Source organism: Saprolegnia parasitica, assembly GCF_000151545.1.
Source record: "Saprolegnia parasitica CBS 223.65 unplaced genomic scaffold supercont2.27, whole genome shotgun sequence".
NCBI lineage: Eukaryota > Oomycota > Saprolegniomycetes > Saprolegniales > Saprolegniaceae > Saprolegnia > Saprolegnia parasitica.
The window spans coordinates 38,742-66,624 of NW_012156421.1; the positions used below are offsets into that span (position 1 = coordinate 38,742).

A 27,883-nucleotide genomic window follows, 5' to 3' on the forward strand; every position below is an offset into this window, starting at 1 on the left:
AGCGCAGCTGCGCCACACAGCAGCCGACCTCGCAGCGGCGACCGATGCCATCGCTGCGTCGACACTGGCAGCGGCCACCAAGGACGACCACATCGCCTCGCTCCAAGCCGAGCTCGAGCTCACGACCAGCAACCTCGCACACGCCGAGCACGCGCTCGACCAGACCAAGCGCGACCTTGCAACGTCCAAAGCGACCGAAAACGACAACGCGGTCCTCCTCCGCGACGCTACCAACACCATCGCGTCCAAGGACGAGCGCATCCAGACGCTTCAAGCAGACCTCGACAGCCATGCACAAGATTTCGCTGGCGTCGTGGACCAGCTCGAGCAAGCGCACCAGGACTTGGCGTCGCATCAAGCGCAAGAACGCGAGCTCCAAGACCAGCTCGACCGCCTCCAGGACGAGCTCACGGACAGCTTGACGGATCGATGCTATGCGACGATGGACCACGACGCCACCATCAAGACCATGAACGAGCGTCTCCAGATGCTGCAAGCCGACGTCGACGGTCATGAGCAGCGGATGCTCCTTCAAGTCTCGGTGAAGGACGCCTCGTTGGTCTCGCATCAAGCTCGCATCGACGAACTACTGGGTCAGCTTGCCGTGGCCAAGATGGCCGCTGGCAGCGCCCAGCTTCTTCACGACGCGACGATCGAGACCAAGGAAGCGGCCCTCCGCCAGCTTCAAGTCGACCTCCACGAACGCGACCAGCTCGCTCAGACGCACCATGGTATTGTCGACCAGCTTCAGCGTGCTGTGGCCACCAAGGACGAGCTTTTGGCCGCACACGAAGGTCAAGTCCGCGATCTCCAAGGTCAGCTTCGAGTGGTCCAAGCCAAGATCGAGGCTACCGAGGCAGCTCAAGTCGGTGCAGCCCGCGCTCAAGCAACGTCCATGCAAGGCAAGGACGAGCAGATGCTCATGCTCCAAGAAGACCTCGAGGGCCGCACGAATCAAGTCGCAGCGCTCGTTCGCACGCGCGATCAGCTCCAATGCGACGTGGCCGAGCTCCAATCCGACGTGGCCGAGCTCCAAGCGCAGATTCGCCAGCTTCAAGACGATCTCGACGACCACGCGCAGCGAGACCAGGAGCTTGGCCGTCTGCTGGAGCAGCTGGAGCAAGTTCAGTGCGACTTGGCTGGCAACGACGAGCTGCTGCTGTTGGCGCACGAGACCCAAGTTTGTGATCTCCAAGCCCAAGTCGACGACCTCCAAGATGTCGTGCTCGAGCTCGACCAGCAGCTGGAGACGAGCGAAGCGTACACGCGAGTCCTCGAGTCTGACGCCGTCGGGAGCCGCGAAGAAGTGCCCGAGGTGACCCACCGCCGCTGCGACCGTCGCACCTCCGTGTACACCGACGCGATGGCTGGTCGACCTGTATCTCTGTAGTTATATGTATCTCAACTGTACATTGCATGTAAGACAAAAATGATAATCCAATGAAAAAGTACAATATTAAATAGGAACCAGGAGCTTAGTAGCAGAGATCCGAGGCGTCGCTGGCGAGGTCGACTGTGTTGGACGCTCGTCGGTTGGCGCGTTGGCGTTGCGTGCATGTATCCAACGGCTTTGCTCGATGCATCCGGATACGCTTGTCCGGATGGCGTGTATCCGGTCGGCTTGAACGGATTGGTCGCCACAGAAATTCATAGAGCATGGCGGACTACGGAGGCGGCTACGGCGGTCGCGACGGAGGTCGCGGCTACAACGATGGCCCTCGTGGCGGCTACAACGACCGGGGCTTCCAAGACGGCAACCGCCGCCGGAAGCGCTCGGACGACATGTCGGACAACTATGGCAACAAGCGCCACCGCAACAACTACAACCAGCGCGGCGACTACCGCGACAACTACCGCGGTCGCCGCGACGACAACTACCGCGACAACAACCGCAACGGCGGTGACGACGACGTCATGGAGCTCAAGCGGCGCGTCATTACGCTTGGCGACAGCGTGAACGTGAGCGACACGCACGCGGTGCGCGACGTGCTCTCGCGCTGCGGCGAGTGGCTCGGCGAGCAGCTCATGTTCCAGGCGCAAGAAATCGCGGCGCTCGTCGTGACGTGCGCCGGTCGCCTCAGCGCCAAGAGCGAGTGGTACGCGCTGCTCACGACGCTCCTCAACGAGAAGAATGGTGTCTTTGGCAAAAAGGTCGTCGAGCTCGCATGCCAAGCGATCCAAACCGACCTCAACTGGTGGCAATCCGAGGACGACCCCGCTGAGGGCACGACTGAGCTTCTGCGCATCAAGCTCCTCGTGCGCTTCCTCGGCCACCTCGCGACGACCAAGATGATTGTCGCTGCCGACGTGGTCCAGCTCCTCGCCAACTTTGTCGCGCTCTGCACGCCCGAGCCGATCGCGCCCAACAACCGGGCCCAGCAAGACGCGACTGCGATCAAGGACTACATTGCGTACATCGTTCTCGACACGCTTCTTCACGTACGTACATCATCCCGTGGCTTGCACCCCATGTATCACAATTGTCTAGTGCGGACATGCGCTCTCGGTGGCCGCCGAGGAACCGTTCGACGAGCTCATTGCGCAGCTCTCGGCGTACATGGCGTTCCGCGAAGTCGACACGACCCACTCGCGCTTCGTACCCTCCAACAGCTGGGTCGTCCAGCGCGTGCGTCTCAACATGCTCTGCGACCCGGAAGACGACGACGTGCTGGGCGTCGCCAAGGTACGCCATCCTGTGTCTTTGTAATGACACGCATGGCAATGCAGGCGCTGGACCCGCTGGCGGCCACGTGGACGGCGGTCGAGCAGCTCGTGGCCGGCCTCTCGCGGGACTCGACCAAGTCGGACGTGGCGCTCTACAATCCGTCGCAATCGTCGTGGAAGGTCCACGCGCTCATGTACCCGCAGCAGTTTTTCATGACGGTCATCAAAAACACGGTGCCCTTTGCGCTGCCGGCGTCGGCCTTTCCGTTCACGCTCGAGCTGGCTGCCGTACTCGCGTCGTTGTGTCTACCTGCTCTTTCTCATCGCAAGATGTTTTGTAGATCCATGCCAAGAAGCTGCCCTCGTACTCGGTCGTGTTTCGCATTCTCAACGACGAGAGCGGCCCGATCGGTGTCGCGATTGCCCAAATGCACCTGCCGTCGTACCTCGTCGCCCGGAGCTACTTTGAAGACATTCTCAAGGTACGTTTTTTGTATCAATGTATCGATCGATCCCACGCGCCTTATGATGCAGGCGTTTGCGCCGTCGGTGGCCGAGACGTCCAAGCAACTCTTGACGTGTGCGCACTGGCTCAACGCGCGCTTGGAGAATGTCCAAGCCGAGTTCATTTTGGTCGAGACGCTCCTCGTGCACATTTTGCAGCACCGCGATGTGCCGTTTGGCGGCGCCGTCCTCTACCAGATGCTCAAGCAGGACGCGAAAACGATCCAGAGCGCACTCGCGATCCTCATGGAGCTCCTCTTTCGCCAGATCCCGACCATGCAGATGGGCACGCTGGACGTGTTTGTGCGCTTCTTCTCGCTCTTCCTCTCCAATTTCGAGTACAAGTGGCCGTGGGCCCATTGGAACTATGTGCTCGACGCGCAAGCCGACGACGCGCAGCGCCTCTTTGTCTCGGCCGTCCTCGAGCGCTGCGTGCGCCTGAGCTACCGCCAGCACATGCAGTCGGTGCTCCCCGAGGCGTTCCACATGCTGCTGCCGCCAACCCGCTCCACATCATCCGGTTTCGCCAAGACGAAGCGGGTGCGTTTGAGGCCAACATGAACGCGACGCTCCAGGACGTGTACGAGGAATTTTGGCCAAGATCAAGGCGCGCGATGACGCCGCGGTCATCGAGGCGTGGTGCAACGAGAAGACGTCGTCGCTCGACAAGGCGATCGTGCTGGAGATGGTCGTCTCGGCGCTCCTCGAAGCCGGCTCGGCCACGTTTACGCATTTTCGAAGCCTCTTGGAAAAGTACCAAGAGCTCCTGGCCACCCTCACGGCGTCGACGGAAGATGCGCTCGCAGCCATCAACGCGGTCGGCGCGGTCTGGGAGCAGTCGCCGCAGCACGTGATTCTCATCTTGAGCCTCATGATGCGCCACAAGGTGCTCTCGTCGACCGCGATCTCGACGTGGATGTTTAGCTCGGACGCTGTGCAGCAGTACAGCTGGTGCGTCGTTTAGTGTCAAGGACGATTTGATGCGATATGATGGTGTAGGCACTATGTGTGGGAGATTCTCGACAACTCGATCGTCTACGGCATTGAGCGCGTCGAGGCCAACCCGGAGGACGCGGCGGCACTCGACGACCTCCAATCGATGCTCCGTGCCGTCCTCGAGGTGCCTTGCATCCCTCGCGATTCCACTCTCTCACGACGACGATGGCGTTTAGGGCTTTATGAAGGTGGTGGCGGACCACAAGTTTTCGTGCGACAAGGAAGGCACGTCGTTCAAGGACAACTGGTACACCAGCACGCTCGCACGCATGAAGGCTGTCGGCCGGCGCTTCCGCGTCGCGCTGGAGCCGCTTCTGCCGTCGCTGGAAACTGGCGTGTTTGCTGCGGCTGGTGCCGAGCAGGATGTGTGCACGGTCTTCCACTACATCAAAGAGTCGTATCAGGCCAAGTAGGCGCGTCCACCTCCAACTATCAACAACCATCTATCAACTAAGAGCTGCAGCAGCTTATATAACAACGGCGACTTAAGACTTTTCCGTGTCGACGTTGGCGTTGAGAAAGCTCACGTTCACGGGCCGCGGCGCGTGCTTGATCAGACTGGCCACTTGGCTTGTCGACAGCGCCTGCGTCGACTGCCCATTCACCGTGACGAGCTGCGCGCCAATTTGGACGCGGCCGTCGGTTTCGACCTCGCCCTTGGCGCCGACCCGTTCGGAAGGAAACTCGTGACGATCGGAAACTGGTTGGGCTCAATGTTGGCGAGCGAGAGCTGCAGTGACGCCTTGTGCACGAGCACGTGAATACGCCGCGGCCGGCGCGCGCGGCTGCCGATCAAATCCGTCTCCTTTGGGCTCGCCTCGGATGACGACGACGGCGCGTCACGAGGCTTGGACGTTAGCGGCAGCTTCTTCGTGCTCGGACTCTCGGTCGCGACCAGTCGGGTCTAGTGGCGAAGCGTTGAGAAAACCATTTTGTGCATCACGTGTACGTACGTCCGCTGACAGCTTGAGTTTCTTGGGGCCACTGGGCTGCTCCACAATGGCCTTGCCAGACACGGTGTCGGTGGCCGGACGCTTCTTTGTCGCGCTCGACGGTGACGGTGATTTCTCGGCCTTGATGGACGGCTCGTCCGCGCCCTAATACAGAGTGGAGAGGCGACTCTCATAAAAAGTGACCGTACCGACGTGTCACGGGACACCGCTTTCTCTTCCTTCGTCGCGTTGGGCGTTGGGGTGGCGGTAGGTGGAGACGGCGACGCAGCGGTGGCGCACTGACTTGGTGTTGTCGTTGGCGGTCGTTCTTCCTCGTCGGAATCGTCGTCCGACGACACCTCTGAAATCGTTTCGTACGACGACACGTCGTCGGCCTCGGCGCTTTGGTCTCCCGTCCCGTCCGAATCTACCAAGTCCGAGTCGTCGTCCGAGGTCATGAACGCTTCTAAGACCCCACCGACGACAGCCGCAATGACTGACGAGCTAAGCGGTTCGTGGCGCGCAATCGGTGCTGACGCAGTCGTCGCCGGGGGAGGAGGAGGTGGATTGATAGGCGCCGCCGTCGGCTTGACCGTCGTTGTTGTTGGCGTGACAGCCGGTGCCGATGTCGTTGGCTTGACAGTCGTTGCTGTTGGCTTGACAGGCGGTGTCGGCGTTGGTGTCGTTGGCTTGACCGTCGTTGTTGCTGGCGTGACAGTCGGTGTCGGTGTCGTTGGCTTGACAGTCGTTGCTGTTGGCTTGACAGGCGGTGTCGGTGTCGTTGGCTTGGCTGCGGACGGCGGCACGACCGACGCTGCGACAGCAGTTGTCGTCAACGGTAGCTGCGTGACGGCCTCGACGGTTGGCTCGGGTGTCGGCTTGGCAGGCGGGATCGGTTTCGGTGCCGCGGCCTTGGCTTGTATCGGTACCTTGAGCGTCGGGAGGCGCGCTGCGTTTTGTGCGAGGTTCGTCGGTGGCGCCTCGGTAGCGGCGGCCTTCTTGGACTTGGGCTTCCGGAACGAAAGCGTGAGTGGTCGAGTGCACGCGTTGATCATGCGCGCGACCTCCTCGACAGGTCGCCCGCGGATGGGCACGCCGTTGATGGCGACCAGGATGTCGAGCTTGGCGATGGCTTTTGTTGCCTTGGCCTCGCCCGGCTGGCCGTCGTCCGTGTTGAGGAGGTCATTTACAATCACGTTCGTGCCCTTCTGCCCGAGCGCAACGTAGATCGAGCGGCCCCAGAACTTGACGTTGGTCACTGCGTCTGGCGCGATGGACGGCGCTTGGTGCGCGGTGACAGCTTCCGCCGAGTAGATGGCCAGGTCCTCGAGGCGTACGGTGCGCTCGGTGGGCATCTGCAAAAGTGCACTGTGTGAGATCGTCCCATCGTTTCAATCGAGCGTACCGCCGGTGCGAGTTCGAGGAGCAAGTCGAGTTTCTTCATGTAGTCGTAGTCGCCGTCCTCAAAGTTGAGGCGGTAGACCTTCTCGCCGTCCTCGATCGTGGACGACGCGACCGTCACAAGGTACAGCTCGTCGTTGTCGTACGTCTTGTAGAACTGGACGCCAAGAAGGAGGTCGGGTACTTTCTCGAGGACGACGAGCAGCTCGACGTGCGACGTGCGCGTCGTCGGCGCGTCGTGCGTCCACTTGATCTTGACGAGCCCGCTCTCTTTGTAGTCGGCGCTGTAGAGGCTCACGCCGTCGGTGGAGCAGATCTTGCCCGTTTGGCCTTGATCGAATGTGATATGCATGCCTGCCGCCAGCATGAGTCTACGCGATGGGTACAGGCGATGTACTACCGTCCAGCTGCATGCGCTTGGCTCGGATCGCGTGCTCGGCCGAAACGACGACCGTCGACGCGTCCGGTAGCTTGAGCTTGTAGCTGACGTTCTTGACAAAGGCCGCGAGGACGCCGGCGACGCCGCCGCTCGAGAGCTGCGTGCCCACGAGGTGGTCGTACCACGTGCTGATGGCCGACATGGTGCTGGCTGGCCGATCACAACTGGCCAAGTCCGGGAATTGCTCCGGGTTTTTCCGTCCAATCAATCGAAAGCTATTTTTTGTTCACGATGTGGAAGCCCGGGACCGCCAAGCCGACCGAGGCCAAGCCGGTGGCCGCCAAGACGCCGGTCGCCGAGGCCAAGAAGGCGTCCGCCGAGGCCAAGAAGTCTGCAGCGCCCAAGGCGCCCAAGCCAACGCTGTCGCAAAACACGCTCGCCATGAAGGTACACACCGCCGAGGATCCGATGAGGACGATGCTTGACAGCGTGCGATCCACTAGTTTATGCAGCGCAAGAACACGGCTGCGGTCGTCCAAGAGGTCAAGAAGCCGGACGACGATGACTGGGACATGGACGGCGACGCTGCCGCCACGGACGGCAAGTACGTACGACGAGTCTTGACATCAGTCGGCTCATGCGTTGCGACAGGCTCGTGGTCATCAAAGACCCCTCTGACCCGGCAATTGAGAAGCAGCTTGGCCGGCGGTCGTTTGGCGGCTTTAACGCTGCGGTCGAGGTAGGCTGCGACGACTGGCGTCCGGCGTGAGCATCATGTATTCCTGTAGGAGGAGCTCAAGGCGGCGACGTCGCAGCGCCGGCACTCGGAAGCCAACAAGCGCGCGCTTAAAGAGGAGGTGTCGGCCGAAGAGATGGCAGACCGGTACGTCGTTGCCATCGATCGCGACGCGCTTCATATCCGATGGTGCTAGCATGATCAAATACACGGGGCTGCGGAATAACGGCGCCGGCAACCAGCGGGATCGCCCGAAGAAGCGACAGAAGAAGGCATAGTGGTCCCCTCTATAGTATTGCCACCGACTAGAGCATAAGCGCGTTCAATATGACAATATTCGATATTATAGAGGTATAAATAGCGTCGTGGCGCTAAATTCGCAGTGGACGTTGTCGATGGAGTTAAAGGCGTCGTCGGTGCGCCAGCTGCCCGAGCTGCCGGCGCGCGACGCGATGGACGTGCTCCAGAAGGTCCACGGCTTTTACCAGGTCAAGAACGAAGACGACTTGCGCCAGTGCATGGAAGGCCTCAACGCCCTCTTCAACCGCGCGCTCGATCTTGAGCTGGACGAGGAACACAAGCCAGCGCCACGAGTCAAGAAAGCACCGCGGCCTGCATCGACATCGACGCCCCGAAGCCCGCGGTCAGCCGCCTACCTCGACCGCGCCGCCGAGATCTTGGCAGCGACCGACCCCCACGCCCTCTCGTCCCTCCTCGAGGTATGAAAACGACATCGACAGCGATCGATGTGCAGCCTTCCTAGTCGCCCGGCATGCGGCACGCGCTCAACGTCACGGGCATTCGGCCCGAGGACTTGGTGCCGAAAACGCACGCGGACTTTGTTCGAGAGCGAGACCGGTGCAGTCATGTGGTAGAGCTCCGAGAGACGATGCAGTGGTTGGTGTAGGGCGTGGACAGTGCCCCCCGAAATCGCTGCGATGCGCTTCAAGCACTATGAAAAGGCCCGGAAAAGCAGCGTCGCGCTCTTGCTGCAAGTCGCCGAGTCGCAGGAGATACCATCGTCGGACGACGCCAAGGACTTTGACCGAGAGCTTGACCACGAGCGCCGGCTTCTTGAAGACATGATCCGCGGTCGTCTTCGCTACGAAAAGGTAAAGGCGCACCGGCCAGGACTTGGCCAAGAACGATGGATGGCAGGTGCTCGAGAAAGAAGCCGAAATGATCCGCCGGAAGCGCGCCAAGTTCCTCGTACCAACGACCCTTGACTTGCGTTGAATCAACGCGCTGCGCAGGTGCAAGAAAATGGCGTCTTTCGCCGCCGCGGCGACGAGCCCCCGGCGTTCAAAGACCACGTGCACGCCGAGCGGTAAACACGCATCAGCGTGGCGCGCGCTCGAGGGTCCGCTGTAGGTCCGAGACCAACCGGCTCAAAATGGAGCGCGTTCGGGCGCAGCGGCAGCTCCTCGAGCAGGTAGCGCCGGCTTAACGGTGATGACGATTACGCTCGGGTGCTAGACCAAGCAAGAGAACGCCGATGCGCGCCGGCGCTACGAGCAGTCGCGCGCCACGCAGACGAAGAAGGAGAAGGACGACCAGCTCAAGCTCAAACGCGTCCTTGGCGACGAGCGTGAGCGCAAGCGGCTCCAGGTACAGTGCCGTCCATTGCTATTGCCATCGTGACGATGGCGTGTCATGCAGGTCATCGAAGACGCGCGCGAGCTCGACCGGCAGCGGCGCGAATGCATCGAGCTCGCTGTCCACGAAAGGGTTCGCCACGCTTTTCTCGCGTCGAGGTTCAACTGGAGAGCGTAGGAAGCGCACTTGGACGCGATACGGAAGCGGGCGCTGCATAGCAACATGCAACATGCTCGCGATCGAGGTACTCGACGTGCCATCGCTTTCGTCACATGGCGTCTAGCGCAAGCGTCTCGCGCAGCACGCGCGCGAGGTGACGGTCCAGCGAGCCAAGAAGATTCAGTCGTTCAAGACGGACGAAGCGAGCAAGAAGCTCCACGCGACGACCGAGCGCGTTGACAACCTCAAGGTACGCAGAATATGCCGCTGCGAATCCAAGAGCCATTTGGCCGTAGGAGATCCGCCGCGCGATCCTCCAAGAGCGCAATCGCATCCACGTGCTCACGCGGAGTCGCAAAGCGCACTGCAAAAGCCTCCGCGACGAAATCGACGTGCTGCCGGTACACCTTTTCTTGATACATTGATAGAAAACTGCGCCACAACATCAAAAAGGGGCCGGGCGAGTACAGCGTGCGATGGGCCGACCACACGCACGGAGGGTACATTGGCCGCGCGGTGTCGGTCGATACTGTCCCGCGCACACCGGTGCGCCGGTCCGTGAGCTTGAATATGGTTGCCTCACAATCGCGCAGGGACCGGGTGCGTACGATGAGCTCGGTACGATCGCCGACGCGATGCGAACGTCCGGCCACGCATTTCCCAAGAGCCGGTCGCTCGAGACGCTCGAGGGCCCACCGACACCGTCAGTTTGCATTTCACTGCACCGATAACTTATGTGTGCTTAGTGGCCCGGGACAGTACATGGATCCGCTCCGACCACAAAAGGCGCTAGGGCCGTCTTTTCCACTTGCGACGCTCTCGCCGTTTGACTTGAGCTTGCGCCATGCCGCCGAGCTGCCGGTATGCAACCAACCATTCAATCGATGATGATTGAGCTGCGATTGTGCAGGCCCCGTGCGACTACTCGGCCACGACCGGGTCGCCGGCGCACTCCAAGGCGACCAAGGTCTTCAAGCGGTCGCTGCATGCAATGACGTCGTCGTACCTCCATGCGTGCAAGGGCGCGGGTGACGACGTCATGCCGGACAAGGACGGTCTGGCGCTTGAGGCCGACGGAGCTGACAACAACCCTCATTAGTTAGTCGAAGAGTTCGCGTTAGCCAGTAGTCGATTATTTTACTTGACATAAGTGTCTCTTCGTTCGTGGAGGCAAAACATGTCGCAAGTATGCACAATAGGTTAGTTAATTCATACTACTTATTAACTTAACTAAATATTAATACCTCGTAAATATGTATACGTGTAAAGACGCAAGGCGCAATTCAAAATGACAAGTCCAACCACGGAATGTCTTCGGGGTCGTTGAGGGGCGAGAGGGGAACCTCCCACGTGTCGTCGTCGGCGCCAAATAGCATCGATGTGTCAATGACGGTCGGGGCGCTGACGGGCAACTGGATGCCTGTAGGCAGCTTCAGGCAGTTGCGTGAGAGCACAACTGATCGTGGGTCCACGGAGACAGTGGGCCGGGCGTCTGTGGCGGGCTCCGCCTTGATGTCGTCGCCGAAGGTAAGGTCGTCAAGAATAGCGTTGTCGATAACGTCGTTCTCGTCCATCTCTTGCTTCGTAGGCTGCTTGTACGGGATGTGCGTGAAGAACGACATCTCTTGCTTGACGTTGAAGCTCGATTCGACCGGGCTCTTCCAAAGCGGCGGCTTCATGGAGTCAGCGGACCGCGTCGGCACCAAAGTGATGTTGGTGGCGCTGTCTTGGAAGCCGAGACCCGTGCCGTAGATGCTCGCCGCGTGGCTCATGGCCATGTGATGCGGGCGCATCGTCTTCATCATGACCTTGCCCAAGTCGGCTCGGCCGTGCATGTCGACCATCGGCGGCACAACGCAGGGCGCCATGCCCGGCTTCAACGCCGGCGACATATTGTCGTTCAAGAGCATCGACGGGTTCTGCAGTCCTGAGAGTGGTTTGCTCAGCGGGGACGAGCACTGGTCGTCGCGGCCGGGCATACCTGACGCCGTCGGGTTCACGCTGCCCGACGTGTACCCGGGCGCGTCGGTGTCGTAGCGCTGCTTGCTGCTGAGCGGGTCGACCCACGGGTCCTTGGCCTTGCCCGCGCCTCGTCGCTTAATGTTCGGGAGCAGGTCCGGGCGGCCTTGGCGAAAGTGTGTGTGCTGGTAAATGATCGAGCTGCCTTCCGTCACCTTGTAAAAGCTGTAAAAGTTGAGCTGACGGATGAGGCTCGAGAATCGGCCGTGGCGAAAGTACTTGGGCAGGTACGTCTCGGCGAGCACCTTGGGCTGCACGATGCAAAAGGCCGTGCCCTCGCGGATCCACGTCACGACCGAGTCGGGCTCCGTCTCGACCATCGCAAAGAGCTTCGTGACAAAGCTGCCGGTCGCGTTGCCGTTGCCGAGGGCGTCGGCGTCGGCGTCGTAGGCCATGCTACCGTGCATGGTGTTCATCATCATGGTCATCGAGGTCGTCTCGTCCGTCCTCATGGCCGGCGTGTCCATCGTCGTCATCGGGTCTGCTTCTGGGACCTTCGACAAATTCGCAACTGACTCGGATCGTGTATCTTGCCGCAGATCTCCCAAACTGGCCTTTTCGGCGAATAATATTGCGGTCACGAAATATCAACGCGGCCATTATATTATGCAAGATATTAATATAATATTGGACATTCAATACCACCTCTGCACATGGCGCAACTTTTTTTAAAGAAGCCATGGGAGCATCACTCGGGCAATTCGAATTTGAAGCCGCTTGGGCGACCAATCCGATCGTGCCTTGCACGGCGTCACAGGCCATGATTGGTGCATCAACATTGAAGTTGCAATGCGCCGCGCCATGATTGGCCCATTCGAAACCGCGTCATCACGGATTGTGCAATCCAAGGCTGGACCAAGCGCTGGAATTTTTCACGTCTGATCCCCGTGGGACGGCAGGAACTTGACTTGAGTATGCGCGTATTTAAATAGAATGCGCTGCCTTTTCTTGAACTTCAACCTTCGGGGTGTATGTCCCTTTGATGCTTCGGGCATGTTCGAAATAATTTAATACTGACCGCCCCATTTGCATACGAAATCGGCAGTGCGGGCAAGCTCGATGGATTATTATTAACGACTTGATTTCGTCGTTTTATATTTATATTTGAAAACGCGGGAGTTGCACGGGCGGTTTCGAAAAAACGGGCGCAGCTGCCCATACAAAACACAAGAGACGCGGGTTGTTGATGCGCGTCAATGAAAGATATGGTTTTGAGGATACGACGTGAATCTTTTACCCCTCGAGGTCCTTGACCATGTACGGGCCCTCGAGCGTGTACCCGAGCTTGCGGTAGTAGTCGCGCGTGCCCACGCCTATGCAATCGTTCGTCGACATATAAGCGGCCACATGGCGCAGGGAGTAGCCAACGCACCGGAAATCACCACAATTTTGTGCGAACCGTGCTCGTCGCGCGCAATGCGTTCGGCTTCCTCCATGAGGAGCGTCCCGAATCCCTAATGGATATGATCCCATTGGTCAACGTGGGATACGATGGTGCGGTGAACCTGGTGTTGGAACTTGGTCGGGTCACGTGCGTGCAACGGGACGGCCGAGCCGTAGACATGCAGCTCCCGGACGATGGACGTGCCGGGCGGGATCTCAGGTCGAAAAGCAGTTGCACTACAAGACCACGACTGAGTCCACGATGACGCGGTTGAATCTCGCACCTTGCTTGGCGCAATCGAAGGAGGCCGACGAGAATGTCTTGGTCGACGTCTTCGTAGGCGAGGAAAGTCTCCCACCTGCGACTGATGAGCACCCAAATCAATACTTGAACGGTGCTTGAAGTACCCTCCGTTGGCGACGTAGTCCCGCCGGATGAGCTCGACGTGATCCGGTGCCACCTGGTCGTGGATGCCCTTCATGCCAACCTCGCGCGTCCGCACGTCGCGGCAGGCGAGGCCCTAATGGCACGCCTGGTCTCAGACTCAGATCTTATGGTACACCGCGGCGTACGAGGTCCTTCATGCGCGCCAGTGCGAGCTCGCGCAAGTTGCCGTTCTCGACGCCCGACGTCACGAGCGGCATGGGGATGTCGCGCTGAATGCGGTACACGCGCGTCCAGGGCGGCACGAGCGCAAGCAGCCGCGCCATCAGATCCACGAGCTCGTTGGGCGAGTAGTTCTACTCGCAATGTGGACACAGATACCAACGTGCAGCTGTCGTACCTTGTACTGGCCTGTTTTCCAGAGCTCGTACAGGCCTGTCCCGCGGATCACCAGCGTCGGATAGATCTTGAGGCCGTCCGTCCGGAACAGCGGGTTCTCAAAGTACTCTTTGAAGCCATTGAGATCCCGCTCCATGCCTGCAGAAGAGCGTAGTGAATGCGTGGGCGACCAATAGTGCATATCGTACCCATGTTGGGCAAATCGGGCATCATGTGCGCGACGATCTTGTACCCGCAGTCTTTGGCGAGCTGGAACGAGTGGCACACCTACCCCACGACTTAGTAGTCGATCGCACGGTCGATGCATGTACCGCAGCGACAGTGTGACCGCGGTTCGAGTCGCGTGCCACGTCCTCGTAAATGCTCTGGACACCAATCTCGATCCGCGTGCAGCCGTACGCGAGCATGTCGTTCAGATGCGGCTTCAAGCAGTAGTCGGGCCGCGTCTCAATCGTGATCGCCGTGCACTAATGTCGTGTGTGTCTGAGGTCGGCGCGGCGTCTGTGGTGATTGCGTTACTTGGTTTGGCTCTGCGCCGAGTACCGGACAGCCTCGGCAACGGATGCCGACGTGTGGCCCGAGAGCGCATCGTGGAGATTCCGAATAAAGTAGTCGCGGTACTCCTTGTCGAGCGAGAGAAACGTGCCACCCATCACGATGAATTCAACCTGATCGCGTTGTGGATGGTGACGAACGATGGCGGTGACGCACCTGTCGACGTTGTGGCCGAGGCGCCGGAGCTGGTCAACGCGTGTCTTGGTTTGCACGTACGGGTTGTAGCGAGCACGAATCGCGCGCATGCTCGTCGGCTCGTACCCCGTGTACGCCTGTACGTGCAGCATAGTAATTCATCGGCGCAAGAGGATCTGGCAACCTGTGTCGAGTACTCAAAATCCGAGTCTGGCCCGCCCGGGCAGTAGACGCAGATGTTGCCCGTCATCGCAATGTGCGGGCACCGGTGCGGCTTGCACATGACGGCCTACGCTCATGTTGAAACGACGAGACAGGCGAAGGAAGCGCGCGTCGTACGACGACGGCAATGCCGGACGCGGTGCGCACGGGCTTGGCCTTCAAGAACGGCAGTAGCTCTTCCTTGTACTCTTCCGGAATGGCCGAGATGATGTCCACCAGCTATAGCCATCGATGCAGATCGCAGAGGAAGCACTCGCCAGCGTCGTACCTTGGGCATGGACGGCAGGCGATACCCCTTGGCGACGTCGTTCTTGAGCCGCGTCATGTTGACCGGCTCCTGCTTCTCATAGGCCTTGATGATCTCTTCCACGATGGACGAGATCGCCTTGACGTACGTCTCCGAGTCGACGCCTACGACGCTTCAGACACACGCCATGCGCTCGACGAGGTACCCGCGTTGCTGCTCATCACGTCCGTGTCGTCCGTGATTGGTGCAGGCGGCGTATCTACGGAACCGGTCTCTTTAACCGGTTACTCTGTATACGCCGCAATCGGTATCCGGTGGATCCAAATGCTGCAGCCCATGCAGGAGGACACGCGTCCAGGAGACAGCCACGTACGAGCCTTCTTATGAAAGAGGCCAAGGCCCATGCTCGTAGGAAGGAATATGGTCGAGGTCAATGAGGGCAGAAGCGGATTAAGACACGCCGAGTCTCGTGGCGAGAAGGCTTGGGAAGACTGACTGCGTCACTGGCTTCATCCGAGTACCGGTACATGCAGCACAAATGAAAGGTGCACTTTAGCAAGTGTGGCCTGCGGGGTGGCTCTTTGCCGTCGCTGCGATGCTTTAGACCCCCTGTAAAGACTTCGCATGTTGCCATAATCAAGCTTCAAGGTGGTAGACCGGCCACTTGTACTGGACAAGCAAATTTATCCACTGCCAGCTGGGTACACAGCCATAACTCACATTATCCATAGTAGGCGGGCAACGTACCAGTGCAAGAACACCCGGTACATTCCCTTAGGTAGTTGCACCCCTGCGTGTTTCATAGAATCGAATTAGTGTATATTTTGCCGACCGCCACCGATCCCGGGCAGTCCCATCTGCCATCGCCTTCGCATGATGGAGAGACCCAAGTCGGTAGCCCTGCAACTGTCTCCCCAGAGCAACCTACATGGGGCGACTCCGACCGATACCGTCTTCCTGGCCGCGTCGACGCCGCCCCGCGAAGAGGACTTCGTCGGCCCACCTCGGTGCACCCTCGCTTTGAGACGCTCATGCTCATGCGCTCCATGTAGGAGGTCCACCGATCGGGCGTCCATGCGCCATTCGATACAGTCGTACATCGCTGCTGAAGACCTCGACGAGCCGGCCAAGCCCAAGTTCTTCTCCCGCGCGACGCTCATGAAGGTTGTCTACTTCCTCTCCGACGTCGTGTACTCGCTCGCGCTCCTTGGCTGCGGCGTCCTTCGCGCGAACGGTATCTCGTCGATGTACCTCTTCGGGTGGGTCCTTGGCACCATGTACACGTTCAAATCGCGTGTCTTGAGCGTCTTTACGCTCCTCGTGTCGGCCTGCGCGATCGCCGGCCACATCTACGCGGCGGTCTCCTTTACAAAGACATCGTCGCCGCATATCCTCTTTGGTCTCTTTGGCTTTGCGTTCCGCGACGACGCGTGGGACATAACGCTCAACGCAGGCCCGGACGTGCTCATGTTTCTCATCAGCATCCTCCAAGTGTACGTTGTCCAAAAGCAGATTCGCACGGCGCTCCCCGTGGCCACGCTGCAAGCGGCGGCGGCAAGCGTCCGCGGCGACGACGGCATGAGCACCCAGGACGCCCGCTCCAACGTCCGGTGGCGCGAGAACGTCCTTGGCGCGAGTGAGTTTTTCGTGTTTGCTGCGCTCTTTGTCGCGGCCTTTGCGACGACGGGTTTTGTAAGCTTTGTCTACTACCTCTTCTTGCTGCAGCGCCTTGCAGCCTGGACGCTCTTCCCAAAAGCGCTGAGCCTCCAGGAACTCGAAGACGGCGCGTCGCACTACCGGCCATTTTTCGGCGCCAAGACGATCCGCCTCCTGCTTGCGTACTCGATCCTTGTGATTGCGATCTGGTGCGTTCGTCTGCCATGGTGACCTCGTCTCACACCCGAATCTTCTCGTATTCTCTAGTCAAGCGTACCAGTTTCCAGATGTGCACAACTCGAGTATTGGACCCGATCTGGGCAACTACACTGGTCTCTTTGTCATGCCTGGGGTACGTCCTTGGCTTGGTCGTTTGCGTCTAGTGATCGCAAGCGTAGACATCCGCCGACTGGTCGGGGTACGTCTTTTATGCGACGCAGTGTGTCCTCTTCATCGCGGTCGCACGGACGCTGCCTAACTATGCGAAATGGCAAGCGGCGCGCAACGCTTTGCCCCAGACAAACGAAGCGTCGTCGCCGAGCCACCGGTCGAGCTCGCACGCGTCGTTCTACTCGGCGCACGAGTCCCCTCTCGACTCAGCAACGTCGAATCGTCCAGTCCAAGAGCTCCTCTCGCACGAGCCATTCTTTGTGCGCCTCTTCCTCGAAGAGCGTGGGATTCTCTGGGCGACGCTCGCCGCCATCTTTTGGAGCGTGTCGTATCCGTCCTACATGAACGCGGGTCTCTTGGCGATTGCGCTTGTGCTCCTCGCCACGTTCGGCCTCGTCTTGCCGCGGAAGCTCCTCGTCTTTCTCAATGTGTACGCGTTTGGCGTCTCGATCGCAACGGTTGTCTTCTTGCTGCCATTGGACTGGACATCGAAGCTCACGACGCTCTCCAATTTGCACATGATTCAGATCGGCATTGCCACGAGCGAGTTTCCGCTTCTGGACTTGTCCGTGCAGCACCTCTGTGTGCTCGTCATTTGTTGTTGCGTCCGTGTGCGCCTCCAGTATCAGTACATTGTCAAGGAAGTCCGCGTCGAGCGAGAACTGCACGACCTCCAGCACGCGCCGTCGGTGTACGACGACATGATGGCGTCCGGGACGCAGACCCCGGGTCATGCGATTCCCGTGCACGAAAACCTCCAGCTCGTACGTCTTGTGTGCTCCATCAACCTATATAGGGAACTTATATGTTCGCCGTAGCACCGCATGCGGTCGGTCGAAGTCACAAAGCTCTGGATCAAGGATGCGCAGAGCATCTTCATCGCGTCGCTTGACATGACGGTGCTCTTTACCATCTTTGGTAAGGCGTCGACTTCAAAGTGCTTGGAGATGACAGCATATTGCTCTAGTGACGGTCCTGAGTACGTCCGTGACGATCCTCCAGACAGGCTACTTGGCGCTCGCGACGTTTCTCTCGGTCTTTCAGCGCTTCCGGCGCCAACTCTGGCGCGCGCTGCTCGTATACGCGCTCGTCGTGTGCCTCGCCATGTACAGCTGGAACGTCGTGTGTCCCCAGAGCGTGGACAAGACCCGGTTTGACACGATTGGCCTCACGTGCTTCAGGACGTACCCGCGCAGCAACTGGGCCGCGCTGTGGCCGACGCTCTTCTCGGCGCAGCTCTTCCTCATCTTCCAGGTCGTGCTCCAGCTCTGCATTTACCTGCGCACGGACAATGGCGCGGACGAGCGCGCGCGCATGCTTGCACAGGCCAACCGTCGTCCAATCTACTTTGTGTCGCGCCTCGCGCGCGAAGTCGACCACATTTTTCGCGTCCTCGGCATCGCCGTGGCGTACATTGGCTTTGTCGTTGTCGCCTTCGTGTACGAGGTCAACGATGCCGGTCACTTCACGCTCGTGGGCTTGATCCAAGTGCTCTTGCTGTTTACGCTTCTCGGGTCGCACCTCTCGACGGTCGTGCAGTGTCCGCGCGGCAACTCGCTCAAGACGCAGCGGCAGTGGCGCCTCGTGCTCGCATACGAGGCGTTCGTGCTTGTCACGCGGTACCTCTACCAGTTCCAGGGCATCGCGTCGTGGGTCCAAGGCCAGTGGCCCGACAGCGCGAGCCGCGTCATTTCGATCCGAGACGTGGGGTACGTCCAGTACGCGTCGACGGAGCGCCTCTCGGGGCTCTTCATGTACCTCTTCCCGACCGCCTGCGTACGTAGATTGCTTGCTCTGGCTCTGCTGATCTATCCGTTTGTCTTCTAGCTCGCGGGCCTTGTGACATGGAACCTGGCGTCGATGCGCAAGAAGCTGCACAACTATGACGTGCTCGTGCGCGGTCGCAGCAACTGGATGGACAGCTTTTGCACGTTCCTCGAGCTCTGCCAGCGCATGGTCTACTTCAACAGCCCGATCGTGCTCCTTGTCGTCAACATGGCGATCGTCTGTAGCAACATTTCGGCGTTCAACATCACGTACCTTGGCGTGCTCATTGTTACGCTCGGCCGGCCGCAGTGGACGCACTGCTGGAAGCCCATCTTTTGGCTCTCGTCAGTCTTTACGCTGTGCCTCTACGCGTTCCAGTTTGAAGCGTTCCAGCCCGCCAAGCTCGAGGTGTTTGTCGGTGGGCATGCTGCCGACGCATTTGAGCACAGCGCCGTCTGGTTTGGTCTTGCGCGCATTGCGACAAGCGCGACGAACCGCACGGTCACGGAATCGATCACGGCGGCGGCCGCGTCGTCCGACTCGTGGAACGCCGGCGACGCCACGTATCCGTCCATGTGGGCGCTCACGGGCGAGCACATGCTCGTGCTGCTGCTCTGCATCATTACGCGCGTGTCGCACTTTTGGGATCCGCTCAAGGACGTGCCGGCGCCGGCCGTGAAGCGCCAGTCGTCGCTCGCGTCCGAGCCGTGGGCACCCGTGGGCATGGCGGATGAGACGCCGTTTCTCGAGTCGCTGCAGTCGTTCCTTGTGCGCTTTACAAGCGAGGGCTCGGTCATTCTGACGATGCTTCTCCTCCTTGTCTCGTCGTTCATCCACCGCAACATCATCTCGGTCGTGTACATGCTGGTCGTCCGCGCGATCATGGTCGCGTCGCCGCTGACCGTGTGCATTCGCTGGTACCTCATCGCGGGCCTCGTCGTCTTTGTGTGCGTCTCGCAGTACTTTATCATGCTCTGGGTGCCGCCGTTCCTCAACTGGCACCGCGAGTCGCTCCCGCCGTGGACGTGGTGCACGCCCGCGTACGAGTACTTTTTTGCGTTGCACTACCAGCACCGGTGGGCACTCTTCTGCGACTACCTCGTGCTCCTCGTGACGTTTATGATCCCGGCCGCCAAGCCCTACTACCTCGCCAAGCACGGCAAGAACCTCGGCGACACGCCGCGCCAAGACATCTCGCTTCTTGAGCCGGCCGAGGCCAAGGGCGATGAGGATTATACGCCAATTGTCGTACAGCCTGGCTACGACGTCGACGACTTCACGGTCACAAACGCCGCCAACACGACGCTGTGGCAGCTGTGCCTCTTTGTCGTGATGAACTTTTGGATCTTTGCGCTGCTGATCGTCGTTTTCATCACGGGCTGCGTCCGGTCTGGGATTGCGTCCGGTATCTACCTCGGCTTCTCGATCTACATGCTGCTGCACGTCCAGCGCGTCGGATCGCCCGGTGACAAGCTCCTGCGCTGGTTGCGCGACTTTACGTGGTTCTACATGTTTGCGAGCATTCTCTTTCAGTTGCCGTTCTTTACGGACAAGACGGTCACGTGCGCCCTTGGCACCAACGACCCGCAAGATGGCGTGTGCCTCAGCATCCCGTCCATCTTCGACTTGAACAAGTACCCTGTGTCGTACCCGGGCGCACCGCCGTACTTTGCGTCGCTGCCCGTGCTCTCGGTCGTCATTTTCTGGATGATCAACATCCAAGAGCTCATTTTTCAGTCGCCGCTCTACGCGTACATCCACGCGCACACACAGCGCGAGGAAGATTTGAGCGACCTCCGCCGCAGCCGCCTCACGGACGCGGTATTGGACGCGACAGGATAAAGGCATCGCTCACGTGTGTCATTGTAGATTCTCAAGGAGCGGCTCGTGCGCTGGACGGCGCTCAAGCAGGACAAGGCTGCGGCCATCGTGCGTCTCAAGTCGATCGTATCCCGGCTCGTCAACAAGGTCGAGGAGATGATGGACATTGCGATGGGACTCAACTACAGCCTGCCACCGAGCGCGCCAGAGAAGCCGTTTGTGCAACCCGACGAAGCGACGCAGAACTCGATCACGCTGCACTGGAAAGCCCCGGAAGCGCCCATCCACCGCATCCGAGCGTACAAGGTCACGCGGCAGGTAACATTCGTGTGCTCTTCTGATCAACAAACAACAACAGCATGACCTAGATGTACCCAACGTCGACGCTTTTGGGTGACTACTCGGACCCGATCGAGGTCGCCGCGAGTGCCGGAACGAGCCTTGTGGTCGAGGGCCTCCGGCCCGGTGCTGCGTACCAGTTCAAGGTCGCCGCCATCAGTCGCATGGGCGAAGGGCCGTTTAGCGCACCGAGCGAGCCGGCGCGGACGATCTCACTCAACTGGGGCGGGTTGTGCCTCGCAGGCTGGGTGCACTATACAAAAGCAGCGCTGCCAAAGCGCTGGTACGCCTCGTTGTGGTCGCCCAAGCCTATCGTGCGCTACATCGTTGTCGACACGCACGCCTTTGTGTGGTACAAGAGCGAGAACGTGGCGCTCAAGCACCGGAGCACGAAGAAGCGCAAGCGCATGAAGACGTCGTTTCTAATGCGCAACGTGCTCTCGATGGACCTCTCGGAGGAGCCGATTCGCCTCGACGACAACTCGAGCCCGATCCACACGCTCGACGTCGTCGCGACGCTGCGCAACTCGAACGCGCAAGTCCAGTACAGCTTTCACCTTGAGCGCGCCGACGATTTCGACAAGTGGGCCGCGGCGCTCGGACAAATGCTGCCGCGCGACGTGCTCAGCGACCGCTTCCTTGCGTATTTGGAGCTCCACGGACTCCCGATGCCGTTGGAGGCCGACGAGAACGACGAAGACGAGGTCGAAGACGGCGCCAAGAACGCTGGCGGAAGCGAGTGGAGCAGTGTCACGGGCGACGAGAGCTGGCTCGGGGACGCCGAGGACGAAGAAATGGCCAAGCGCCCGACGTATGGCTGGATCTGGCTCAAGATCTACCAAGCCCTCTACGTACGCTTGTTACTCGATGTATCTGCTCGTGATGACCAATTTTACACGTACGTAGAACGCCCAAGACGCGGCGCTGCGACAGGAGCACCAGTTGTACGAGGATGACGACGAGATTCTCCCGTCGTTCCTCGAGACGCTCTTCGTGCTCATCAACGCGATCCGAAGCCACTCGCGGGACATTTGCTGCCTCACGTTCATGTGCAGCTTCATGTTCCAGGTGCGTCAACCCGCGTCTATGACCAACGTCATAACCAAGGTGTAGGGCGACTTGCTCAATGCGTTCTACGTGCTCGCAACCTTTGGCTTTGTTCTGCTCGAGAACCCGCGGCCGCACTCTGGCGCGTGGCACTTCTTCCTCGTTTACGTACGTCCAATTTGATTTGAGATCTTGTTGTCATGCATCTCGTCTAGTCGTTTGTCGTCGTCTCGCTGCGCTACTCTTTCCAGCTGCCCTTCTTTTGCCAGCAGTTTACAAAGAAGAACGTCTTGTACCCGAGCATCCAGCCGTTCTGCCCCACGGATCTGAGTGTCTTTACGAGCGGCCAGCTCAACCCGATCCAGCCCATGGTCATCTTTGGCTTGTACAAATTTGACGGCACGGCGAATCCGCACGTCGATACGATGCTCCGCGGCGTCGCGTGGAACTTCATCGTGATTCTCGCGATCCTTTTCCATCGCCGCGAGCTCCAGCTGCGCGGCATGTGGTACGCAGGCGTGTCGAGCGATGCGGCGGACGACAAGAACCCGCAGCAATCGATCATGGGCCGGCAGTCGACGCGTATGTCGACGCGCCGCGGCAGCAACCTCTCGGTCGACTCGCTCGACCTGGACGATTACGAGGTCGCCGACTTTCTCGCGCGGCACGAACAAGCCAAACGCGCGACCGAGCCGACCGAGCTGCCGCGCCGCCGCGTCCTGCCCAAGTCGCAGCGCGTCGCGTTCCAAGACAGCGATTCGCCGCGGTCGCTCGACGCAGAGCTCGATGCGACCGCCGACGAGGTGAACGACGCGTCGCCACCGCTCGCACCGACGTCGCCGCAACATGCACAGCAGTTGGTGGTGGCGCCGCTTCCGAGCGCGTTGGCGCCCGAGCCCGAGCACCGCAGCCTCGTCAAGAAGAACAAGGCGCTCGAGTGGTGCAAAGCGCACGTTCCGAGCGGCGTGGTGCAGTTTTGCCGGCGCGTCATTTCGCCTGCGCCCGAGCACTGGGACCGGAATATCAACAAGGCGATCACGGGTGTCAAGCCGGGTCGCGACTACTATCTGCTGCTGCTCTTCCTCCCGCTTGTCTCGATTGTCTACGTCATCTTGCTCTTCCAGTACTTTGGCGAGCCCAACACGAGCAGCGACAGCTTCTCGCTGCAGCTCAGCGACTCGATGCTCAACGGGTACATGGTGCTGATTGTGTTTTGCGAGCTCGTCGTGATGATTTGGGACCGCGCCGCGTACGTCTATGGCTCGATGATCTCCAAGATGGTGCTGCACTTCGTCTTCCTGCTCGCTGTCCATATCGGGCTCTGGATTCTGCTCCCCATGTACTCGCAGTCGTACTTCCAGACGCGACTCGGGCTCCAAGGCCTCTACTTGCTCCAGTGCTTTTACCTCTGGACGTCGGCGCAGCAGCTCAAGTACGGGTACCTCGTCTTCCGCGGGCACCACTTTGTGAAAAAGCCGGGCGCGGACGTGACGGTGTCGATGCTCGTGATTGAAAAGTGCTTCAAGATCTACTACGCCGTGCCGTTTGCGTTTGAGATCCGGTGCCTCCTCGACTGGATCTGCTCGACGACAGCGCTCGACATGGAAATGTGGTTCCTCCTCGAAGAAATTGCAGCCGAAATGTACCTCGTGCGCCAAGAAATGAACGGCCGCATCGACAATGCCGACTTTCTCCAAGGCAACAAGCGCCAGCCGCTCTTCTTCAAGCTCCTCAAAGGCGGCATCCTCCTCCTCTTGTTGCTCGTCTGCGTCATCGGACCGCTCGCCATCTTCTCGACAGCCAACCCGTCGACGTCTGCGAATCCGATCACGGCGACAACAGTCTCGTTTGGCCTCCAGCAGCTCGACGGGACGGTCCAGCAGCTGTATGCGAGCGGGGACACCAACAGCCCTGCGTACGCGGGCCTTCAGATCACATCGACTGACACGGCGACGCAGAAGATCGCGTTCGCCTCCTACTCGCAAAACATTTGGACAAGCACGCCGCCGATGCGTCGGAACCTCGTCGCCCAAATCAACTCGACCGAGCCGATCAAGTGGCTCCTGAGCTTGACGTTTACGCGGTCGGGCCCAGACGGCAAGCAGACCGTATCGTTGACGTTTGACCAGATGATGACGCCGGCGCATCGAACGCAGTTCATCTCGGTGCTGCTTGCCGACGGCTCGACCGCCGACCCGGTGAAAGGCAATTCGTCGTCCAACGTCACGGGGCTCTCGCCGCACTCTGGCGCCTCGATTGCAGTCGACGCTGACACGATCACGGCGCCACCGATCGTCATCGCGCAGTTTTACACGCCCGTGCTCAAGGTCGGCGCCACGAGCGACCCGGTCGCGCGCGGTAGCTTTGTTAAGCGGTCGATCTTGCTCCAGCGCAACTCAGAGGACGGCGTGAGTTGGTGGGCTGTCTCGTCGCCCGACGACGTTGCGTACGGCTCGCTCGACGTCGGTGACGCGGCGCGCGTGTCGTGTGCGGACCCGCTCTCGCCCATGAAGGATGGTCTCTGCCTCGTGACGGTCTCGGACAACATTGTCAATGGACTCACGAGCCTCGGGATCGGCACGTATGGCATTACGGCCGCGTACATTTTCGTCATCTTTACCATCGGCGGCTTTGTCAAGAACGCGTTTCGTGGCGAGCTCTACAAGGTGCTCTACAAGGAGCTGCCCAACCCCAACGAACTCCTCGAGCTCGTCGAGGTGCGTTCAAAATGCATCTTGGCGTGTCTCATGTTGGCCATTAGGGCGTCTACATTGCGCGCAAGGAAGACTACCTCGGTCATCTCAAGGTACAGGCAACAGACCTTATAGGTTGGCATTCATAGTCGTGTACAGGACGAAGGCCGGTTGTACGAGACGCTCATTCGCGTACTTCGGTCGCCCGAGACGCTGCTCAAGGTCACGGGACCGAACGTGATCCACATTCCTGTGCCCAAGGACAAGATTGACTAGCCTGTATACCTTTTCTGCATATAAATAGAGATCGATTGACTGTCGGGTGTATTTTGGATCTTGAAGAGACGCAAGATGGTGCTCGCTCAAGATGAGATCGATGCGTGTCGCGAGGCCTTCCTCGCGTTCGACAAGGACCGGTGCTGCACTCCATCGTCAGCCTGTCGTGAAGCTGCTGCGTAGGAGTGGCACGATCGATGTGTGGGAGCTGCGCCAGGTGCTCGAAGGTACATTTCTTGCGACACGAGCGTCTTCTGACACGAGAGCATGCAGCCATGGGGCAGCAGCCGACCGAAGAAGAGCTCTTTCAGATGATCAGCGAGGTCGACGAAGACATGAGCGGCGCGATTGGTGCAACAAGAGATGGCTGCTGGCAGCTGAGCGTGCGCGTAGATTTTGCCGAGTTTCTGCAAGTGATTGACAACCAGAAGGACCGCGCCGCCATGTACAACGACGAGAGCGACATGAGTAGGAGGATCCGACTCGGTGTCAACACCTGCGAATGCGAATGTCTAGTCGACGCCTTTGTCGCGTGCGGCGGCAAGCCCGACAAGACCGGTGTCGTCAAGCGCGATACGCTTGTCAAGATTATCAAGGTCGACTTTGGCTTGACCATCAACATCGAGGTACGTGGCGACGTCGACCGGAGCTCATCCGAGCATGGCAGGAAATGATCAACAAGCTCGACGTCGATCAAAGCGGCGAGATTGAGTTTGCAGAATTTAAAGCCATCTTGACGTGATAATGCAACAAGCAAGTTATCATGGTAAACCGACAAGGACATGGATTAAAACGTACGACAAGATGGGGCTATCTATTTCACGTGCTTGACTTTCGGACCCGTCGGCGTCTCGGGCTTGGTCGCGTACACGAACAAGCTGTTGCGCACAGCAACTGCGACCTCGTTCTGCGTCGGGTGCCACGTCGTCTGGAGCACTTTGGCCTTGTAGTCAAGCGGTTCGGCCTCGGCGCCGGCCGCAAGCGCCCGCGCAATCGCATTGTGCGGCGCAGACGAGCGTCGTCGACCGGCGTGGACCATTGGATTGAGGCAGTAGTCCGACCGGCCGTACCGGTCGTAAATGTGAAACTCGCTGTTGTACGAGCCCGTGATAAAGTTGTTGCCGTCGCCGCTCACGGAGCACTCAAACTTGTCAAAGATGCTGTCCGTGTCGTAGAGCTCGCAGAGTCGCGGACGTAAATGCTCGTGGATCTATTGGTATCGCAGTGGGTTTTTTGTGCCAACGTAGAAATCACGTACGTTGATCGTCTGGACAGGTCGTGCCTCCATGTTGACATCCCAGATCTTGAGAGTGAGGTAGTCGCGCGAAATGATGTAGCGGCCGTCGGGCGAGAACTTAATGTCGGAAATGGACGCGATGATTTCCGAGAAGAAGCTGCGCGACGCGGGGTCTTCCTGGTCCTCAAACACTATACAAGGCACGAACGCTATGAGCGGTCGTGCTGCAAAAATGCGCGCGTAGTGTACGCCGGGAGTGCGAGTCGCAGAGCGCCGACGTGCGCATGTCGCCAAGCTTGACGGACCCGCGGCTCGTGCTGTACATCATGATGTTGCAGTGCGACGGATGGAAATCGGCAGCCGTAATGACCTCGGTGAGCTCCTCCATGTTGTTGGGCTTGATGTCGACAATGTCTGTCAAAAGACCGTGGTCGATAAGGTGTCTAGGATATCGGACGCGAGCTTACTGAAGCTTTGGTTGGACACACCAAGGTGCCACAGGTTGATGCGCAGGTCGTCGGCCGATAGAAAGGTTTCGCCGTCACTGTTGAGCGCGATCGAGTTGATGTGGTACGTGTGGGCGTTGGCAAAAACGCGCTTGGGCGTCGCAACCGCCACCGTGTCGGTGACGCTCATGGTCGGGAACATGATGCGCTCGCCATACGTCATGTTGGCGCGCTGCGTGCTACGCACGTGGCGGTCGTGCAGCTTCCAGAACTTGATCGTCTTGTCGTTCGTCGAGAGCAAGTAGAGTGCATTGTTCGACGCCCGGCACCACTTGATCTTGTTGACTTTCTCTTCGATCTCCAAGCTCTTCAAGTAGTCAAACTCGGGCGTATGGCTCTGGAACGTCTTGTAGTTGGCGTACTTGGAGGGCTCTTGCGATTGGAACGACCGGCGAAGCTTTTCCTTCTGCGGATCGCGTGAGCTCGGTGGTGGCCGCCAGGTGTACCTTATGGGCGCCGCCTTCCTTGGAGTAGACGATGACTTGGCCACCCTTGGTACCAGTCGCAAGGTACTCGCCGGACCGATCATACTCGATGGCCGTGATCGTGTCGACTACAGATCGCATGTCATTGACCTGGGTGTCGTTGGAAAGCGGCTGCACGTACGGTCGCGCGCTTCGGCGCGGGCGGGCAGATCGGTCCGTTGCGGCTCCATGATGCGCTGGTTTAAGCTCCATCCGCCGGCGCCTGGCATCGCGCCTCCTTCCCCTCGCATCATCATGGAGCTGTTCCTGACCTCTTGCGGCATGATACGTCGTCCAACGTTGGGGCTACGAAGCGAGTTGGAATATGGGAATAAAATTACGCGGTTTGGCATTCCGCTTCAGTATGCGATCGCACCGTGCGGTTTCATGCGTGATTTAATTTAAATGGGATCTTTTTTTAAATATTCCAAAGATCGCCCCCTTCAAGGCAGCTGTTTATTTTATTATCCGGATAATCCCGCCGTCAACTTCGATTTTCGAGGCTATTTATAGCGCGCGGATCCTTTGCCGGCGCAGACCAATTGCACGCGCGGGATTTAATTTCGTCGAAGGATATTAATATTAGTATTCGTCGTCCATGTTGATGGGGCCATCTGGGCATAGTGGGAGAACCTCGTCGCGTTGTACCGTAGAATGATTAGCTCCCATGATAGGGAGCTCCGATCGTGGGGATGTGTCAAGCTCGCGACTCGTCCATAAGGACCCGTCGTCCGTTGCTCCAACAATGGAGGACAGGCGGCAACAAAGACGTGGCCCCTTCAAAGTTTCCTGGCCGTTGGTTTTGCTCAAGCACATGGAACGTCGTCTTGTTTGCACTGGACTGTGTGTTGGTTGCTGCAACGGCAAGTCGATTCTTCTGCCGAACGCGACACGACGGCCGCGTCGCGGCAGAGAATGCTGCGAGTTGATTTGCCTGCGACATACTGTACTGCTACAGTATTACCTGTCAAGTCG

General features: G+C 59.3%; 10 protein-coding genes across 10 annotated transcripts in view; 6 read left to right on the top strand and 4 right to left on the bottom strand.

Annotated features, from left to right (window-relative positions):
• Positions 1 to 1,390, top strand: part of SPRG_20360 (hypothetical protein) — a gene marked incomplete at both ends in the record, with an annotated part of 2,084 nt that extends 694 nt beyond the window's left edge. The window contains one exon of the mRNA XM_012346206.1: positions 83 to 1,390. Coding sequence (XP_012201596.1) covers positions 83 to 1,390 — 1,308 coding nt within the window. The remainder of the gene's footprint in view (positions 1 to 82) is intronic.
• A 266-nt stretch (positions 1,391 to 1,656) lies between these two features.
• SPRG_07307 (hypothetical protein) lies at positions 1,657 to 4,577 on the top strand (the record flags this gene model as incomplete). The annotated part of the gene is made up of 8 exons (XM_012346099.1): positions 1,657 to 2,439; positions 2,489 to 2,683; positions 2,728 to 2,952; positions 3,006 to 3,146; positions 3,199 to 3,708; positions 3,770 to 4,119; positions 4,168 to 4,288; positions 4,341 to 4,577. The coding sequence occupies 8 exons, from the start codon at positions 1,657 to 1,659 to the stop codon at positions 4,575 to 4,577; spliced, it is 2,562 nt and encodes an 853-aa protein (XP_012201489.1).
• Positions 4,578 to 4,621: 44 nt separating this feature from the next.
• Positions 4,622 to 7,107, bottom strand: SPRG_07308 (hypothetical protein). The gene is made up of 7 exons (XM_012346100.1): positions 6,898 to 7,107; positions 6,502 to 6,851; positions 5,575 to 6,451; positions 5,306 to 5,523; positions 5,118 to 5,261; positions 4,856 to 5,068; positions 4,622 to 4,820 (listed from the first exon to the last, which is right to left on the bottom strand). Exons 1-7 carry the CDS (start codon positions 7,076 to 7,078, stop codon positions 4,650 to 4,652), a joined length of 2,154 nt encoding a protein of 717 aa, XP_012201490.1. The 5' UTR covers positions 7,079 to 7,107; the 3' UTR covers positions 4,622 to 4,649.
• A 60-nt stretch (positions 7,108 to 7,167) lies between these two features.
• SPRG_07309 (hypothetical protein) lies at positions 7,168 to 7,963 on the top strand (the record flags this gene model as incomplete). Its single annotated transcript, XM_012346101.1, has 5 exons — positions 7,168 to 7,323; positions 7,380 to 7,480; positions 7,528 to 7,615; positions 7,665 to 7,759; positions 7,809 to 7,963. The coding sequence occupies 5 exons, from the start codon at positions 7,168 to 7,170 to the stop codon at positions 7,888 to 7,890; spliced, it is 522 nt and encodes a 173-aa protein (XP_012201491.1). The 3' UTR covers positions 7,891 to 7,963.
• Positions 7,964 to 8,007: 44 nt separating this feature from the next.
• SPRG_07310 (hypothetical protein) lies at positions 8,008 to 9,792 on the top strand (the record flags this gene model as incomplete). Its single annotated transcript, XM_012346102.1, has 10 exons — positions 8,008 to 8,331; positions 8,376 to 8,470; positions 8,520 to 8,724; positions 8,771 to 8,821; positions 8,866 to 8,939; positions 8,984 to 9,044; positions 9,089 to 9,220; positions 9,272 to 9,340; positions 9,492 to 9,617; positions 9,664 to 9,792. The coding sequence occupies 10 exons, from the start codon at positions 8,008 to 8,010 to the stop codon at positions 9,790 to 9,792; spliced, it is 1,266 nt and encodes a 421-aa protein (XP_012201492.1).
• Positions 9,793 to 10,556: 764 nt separating this feature from the next.
• SPRG_07311 (hypothetical protein) lies at positions 10,557 to 11,944 on the bottom strand. The gene has a single exon (XM_012346103.1). It carries the CDS (start codon positions 11,860 to 11,862, stop codon positions 10,651 to 10,653), a length of 1,212 nt encoding a protein of 403 aa, XP_012201493.1. The 5' UTR covers positions 11,863 to 11,944; the 3' UTR covers positions 10,557 to 10,650.
• Positions 11,945 to 12,456: 512 nt separating this feature from the next.
• Positions 12,457 to 15,116, bottom strand: SPRG_07312 (elongator complex protein 3; the record flags this gene model as incomplete). The annotated part of the gene is made up of 16 exons (XM_012346104.1): positions 12,457 to 12,699; positions 12,759 to 12,840; positions 12,892 to 13,006; positions 13,054 to 13,128; positions 13,178 to 13,290; positions 13,343 to 13,510; positions 13,555 to 13,691; positions 13,742 to 13,820; positions 13,865 to 14,020; positions 14,102 to 14,221; positions 14,261 to 14,380; positions 14,428 to 14,532; positions 14,583 to 14,684; positions 14,734 to 14,876; positions 14,918 to 14,971; positions 15,086 to 15,116. The coding sequence occupies 16 exons, from the start codon at positions 15,114 to 15,116 to the stop codon at positions 12,620 to 12,622; spliced, it is 1,680 nt and encodes a 559-aa protein (XP_012201494.1). The 3' UTR covers positions 12,457 to 12,619.
• Positions 15,117 to 15,786: 670 nt separating this feature from the next.
• Positions 15,787 to 24,751, top strand: SPRG_20361 (hypothetical protein; the record flags this gene model as incomplete). Its single annotated transcript, XM_012346207.1, has 13 exons — positions 15,787 to 16,577; positions 16,636 to 16,720; positions 16,767 to 17,522; positions 17,577 to 17,676; positions 17,726 to 18,534; positions 18,586 to 20,346; positions 20,395 to 20,664; positions 20,715 to 21,536; positions 21,592 to 21,753; positions 21,799 to 21,900; positions 21,948 to 24,449; positions 24,494 to 24,538; positions 24,585 to 24,751. The coding sequence occupies 13 exons, from the start codon at positions 15,787 to 15,789 to the stop codon at positions 24,699 to 24,701; spliced, it is 8,322 nt and encodes a 2,773-aa protein (XP_012201597.1). The 3' UTR covers positions 24,702 to 24,751.
• Positions 24,735 to 25,512, top strand: SPRG_20362 (hypothetical protein). The gene is made up of 6 exons (XM_012346208.1): positions 24,735 to 24,841; positions 24,885 to 24,928; positions 24,975 to 25,052; positions 25,095 to 25,169; positions 25,218 to 25,327; positions 25,369 to 25,512. Exons 1-6 carry the CDS (start codon positions 24,777 to 24,779, stop codon positions 25,441 to 25,443), a joined length of 447 nt encoding a protein of 148 aa, XP_012201598.1. The 5' UTR covers positions 24,735 to 24,776; the 3' UTR covers positions 25,444 to 25,512.
• SPRG_07315 (hypothetical protein) lies at positions 25,463 to 27,010 on the bottom strand (the record flags this gene model as incomplete). Its single annotated transcript, XM_012346105.1, has 5 exons — positions 25,463 to 25,911; positions 25,960 to 26,129; positions 26,188 to 26,352; positions 26,406 to 26,850; positions 26,891 to 27,010. The coding sequence occupies 5 exons, from the start codon at positions 27,008 to 27,010 to the stop codon at positions 25,516 to 25,518; spliced, it is 1,296 nt and encodes a 431-aa protein (XP_012201495.1). The 3' UTR covers positions 25,463 to 25,515.
• Between the last annotated feature and the right edge of the window lie 873 nt (positions 27,011 to 27,883).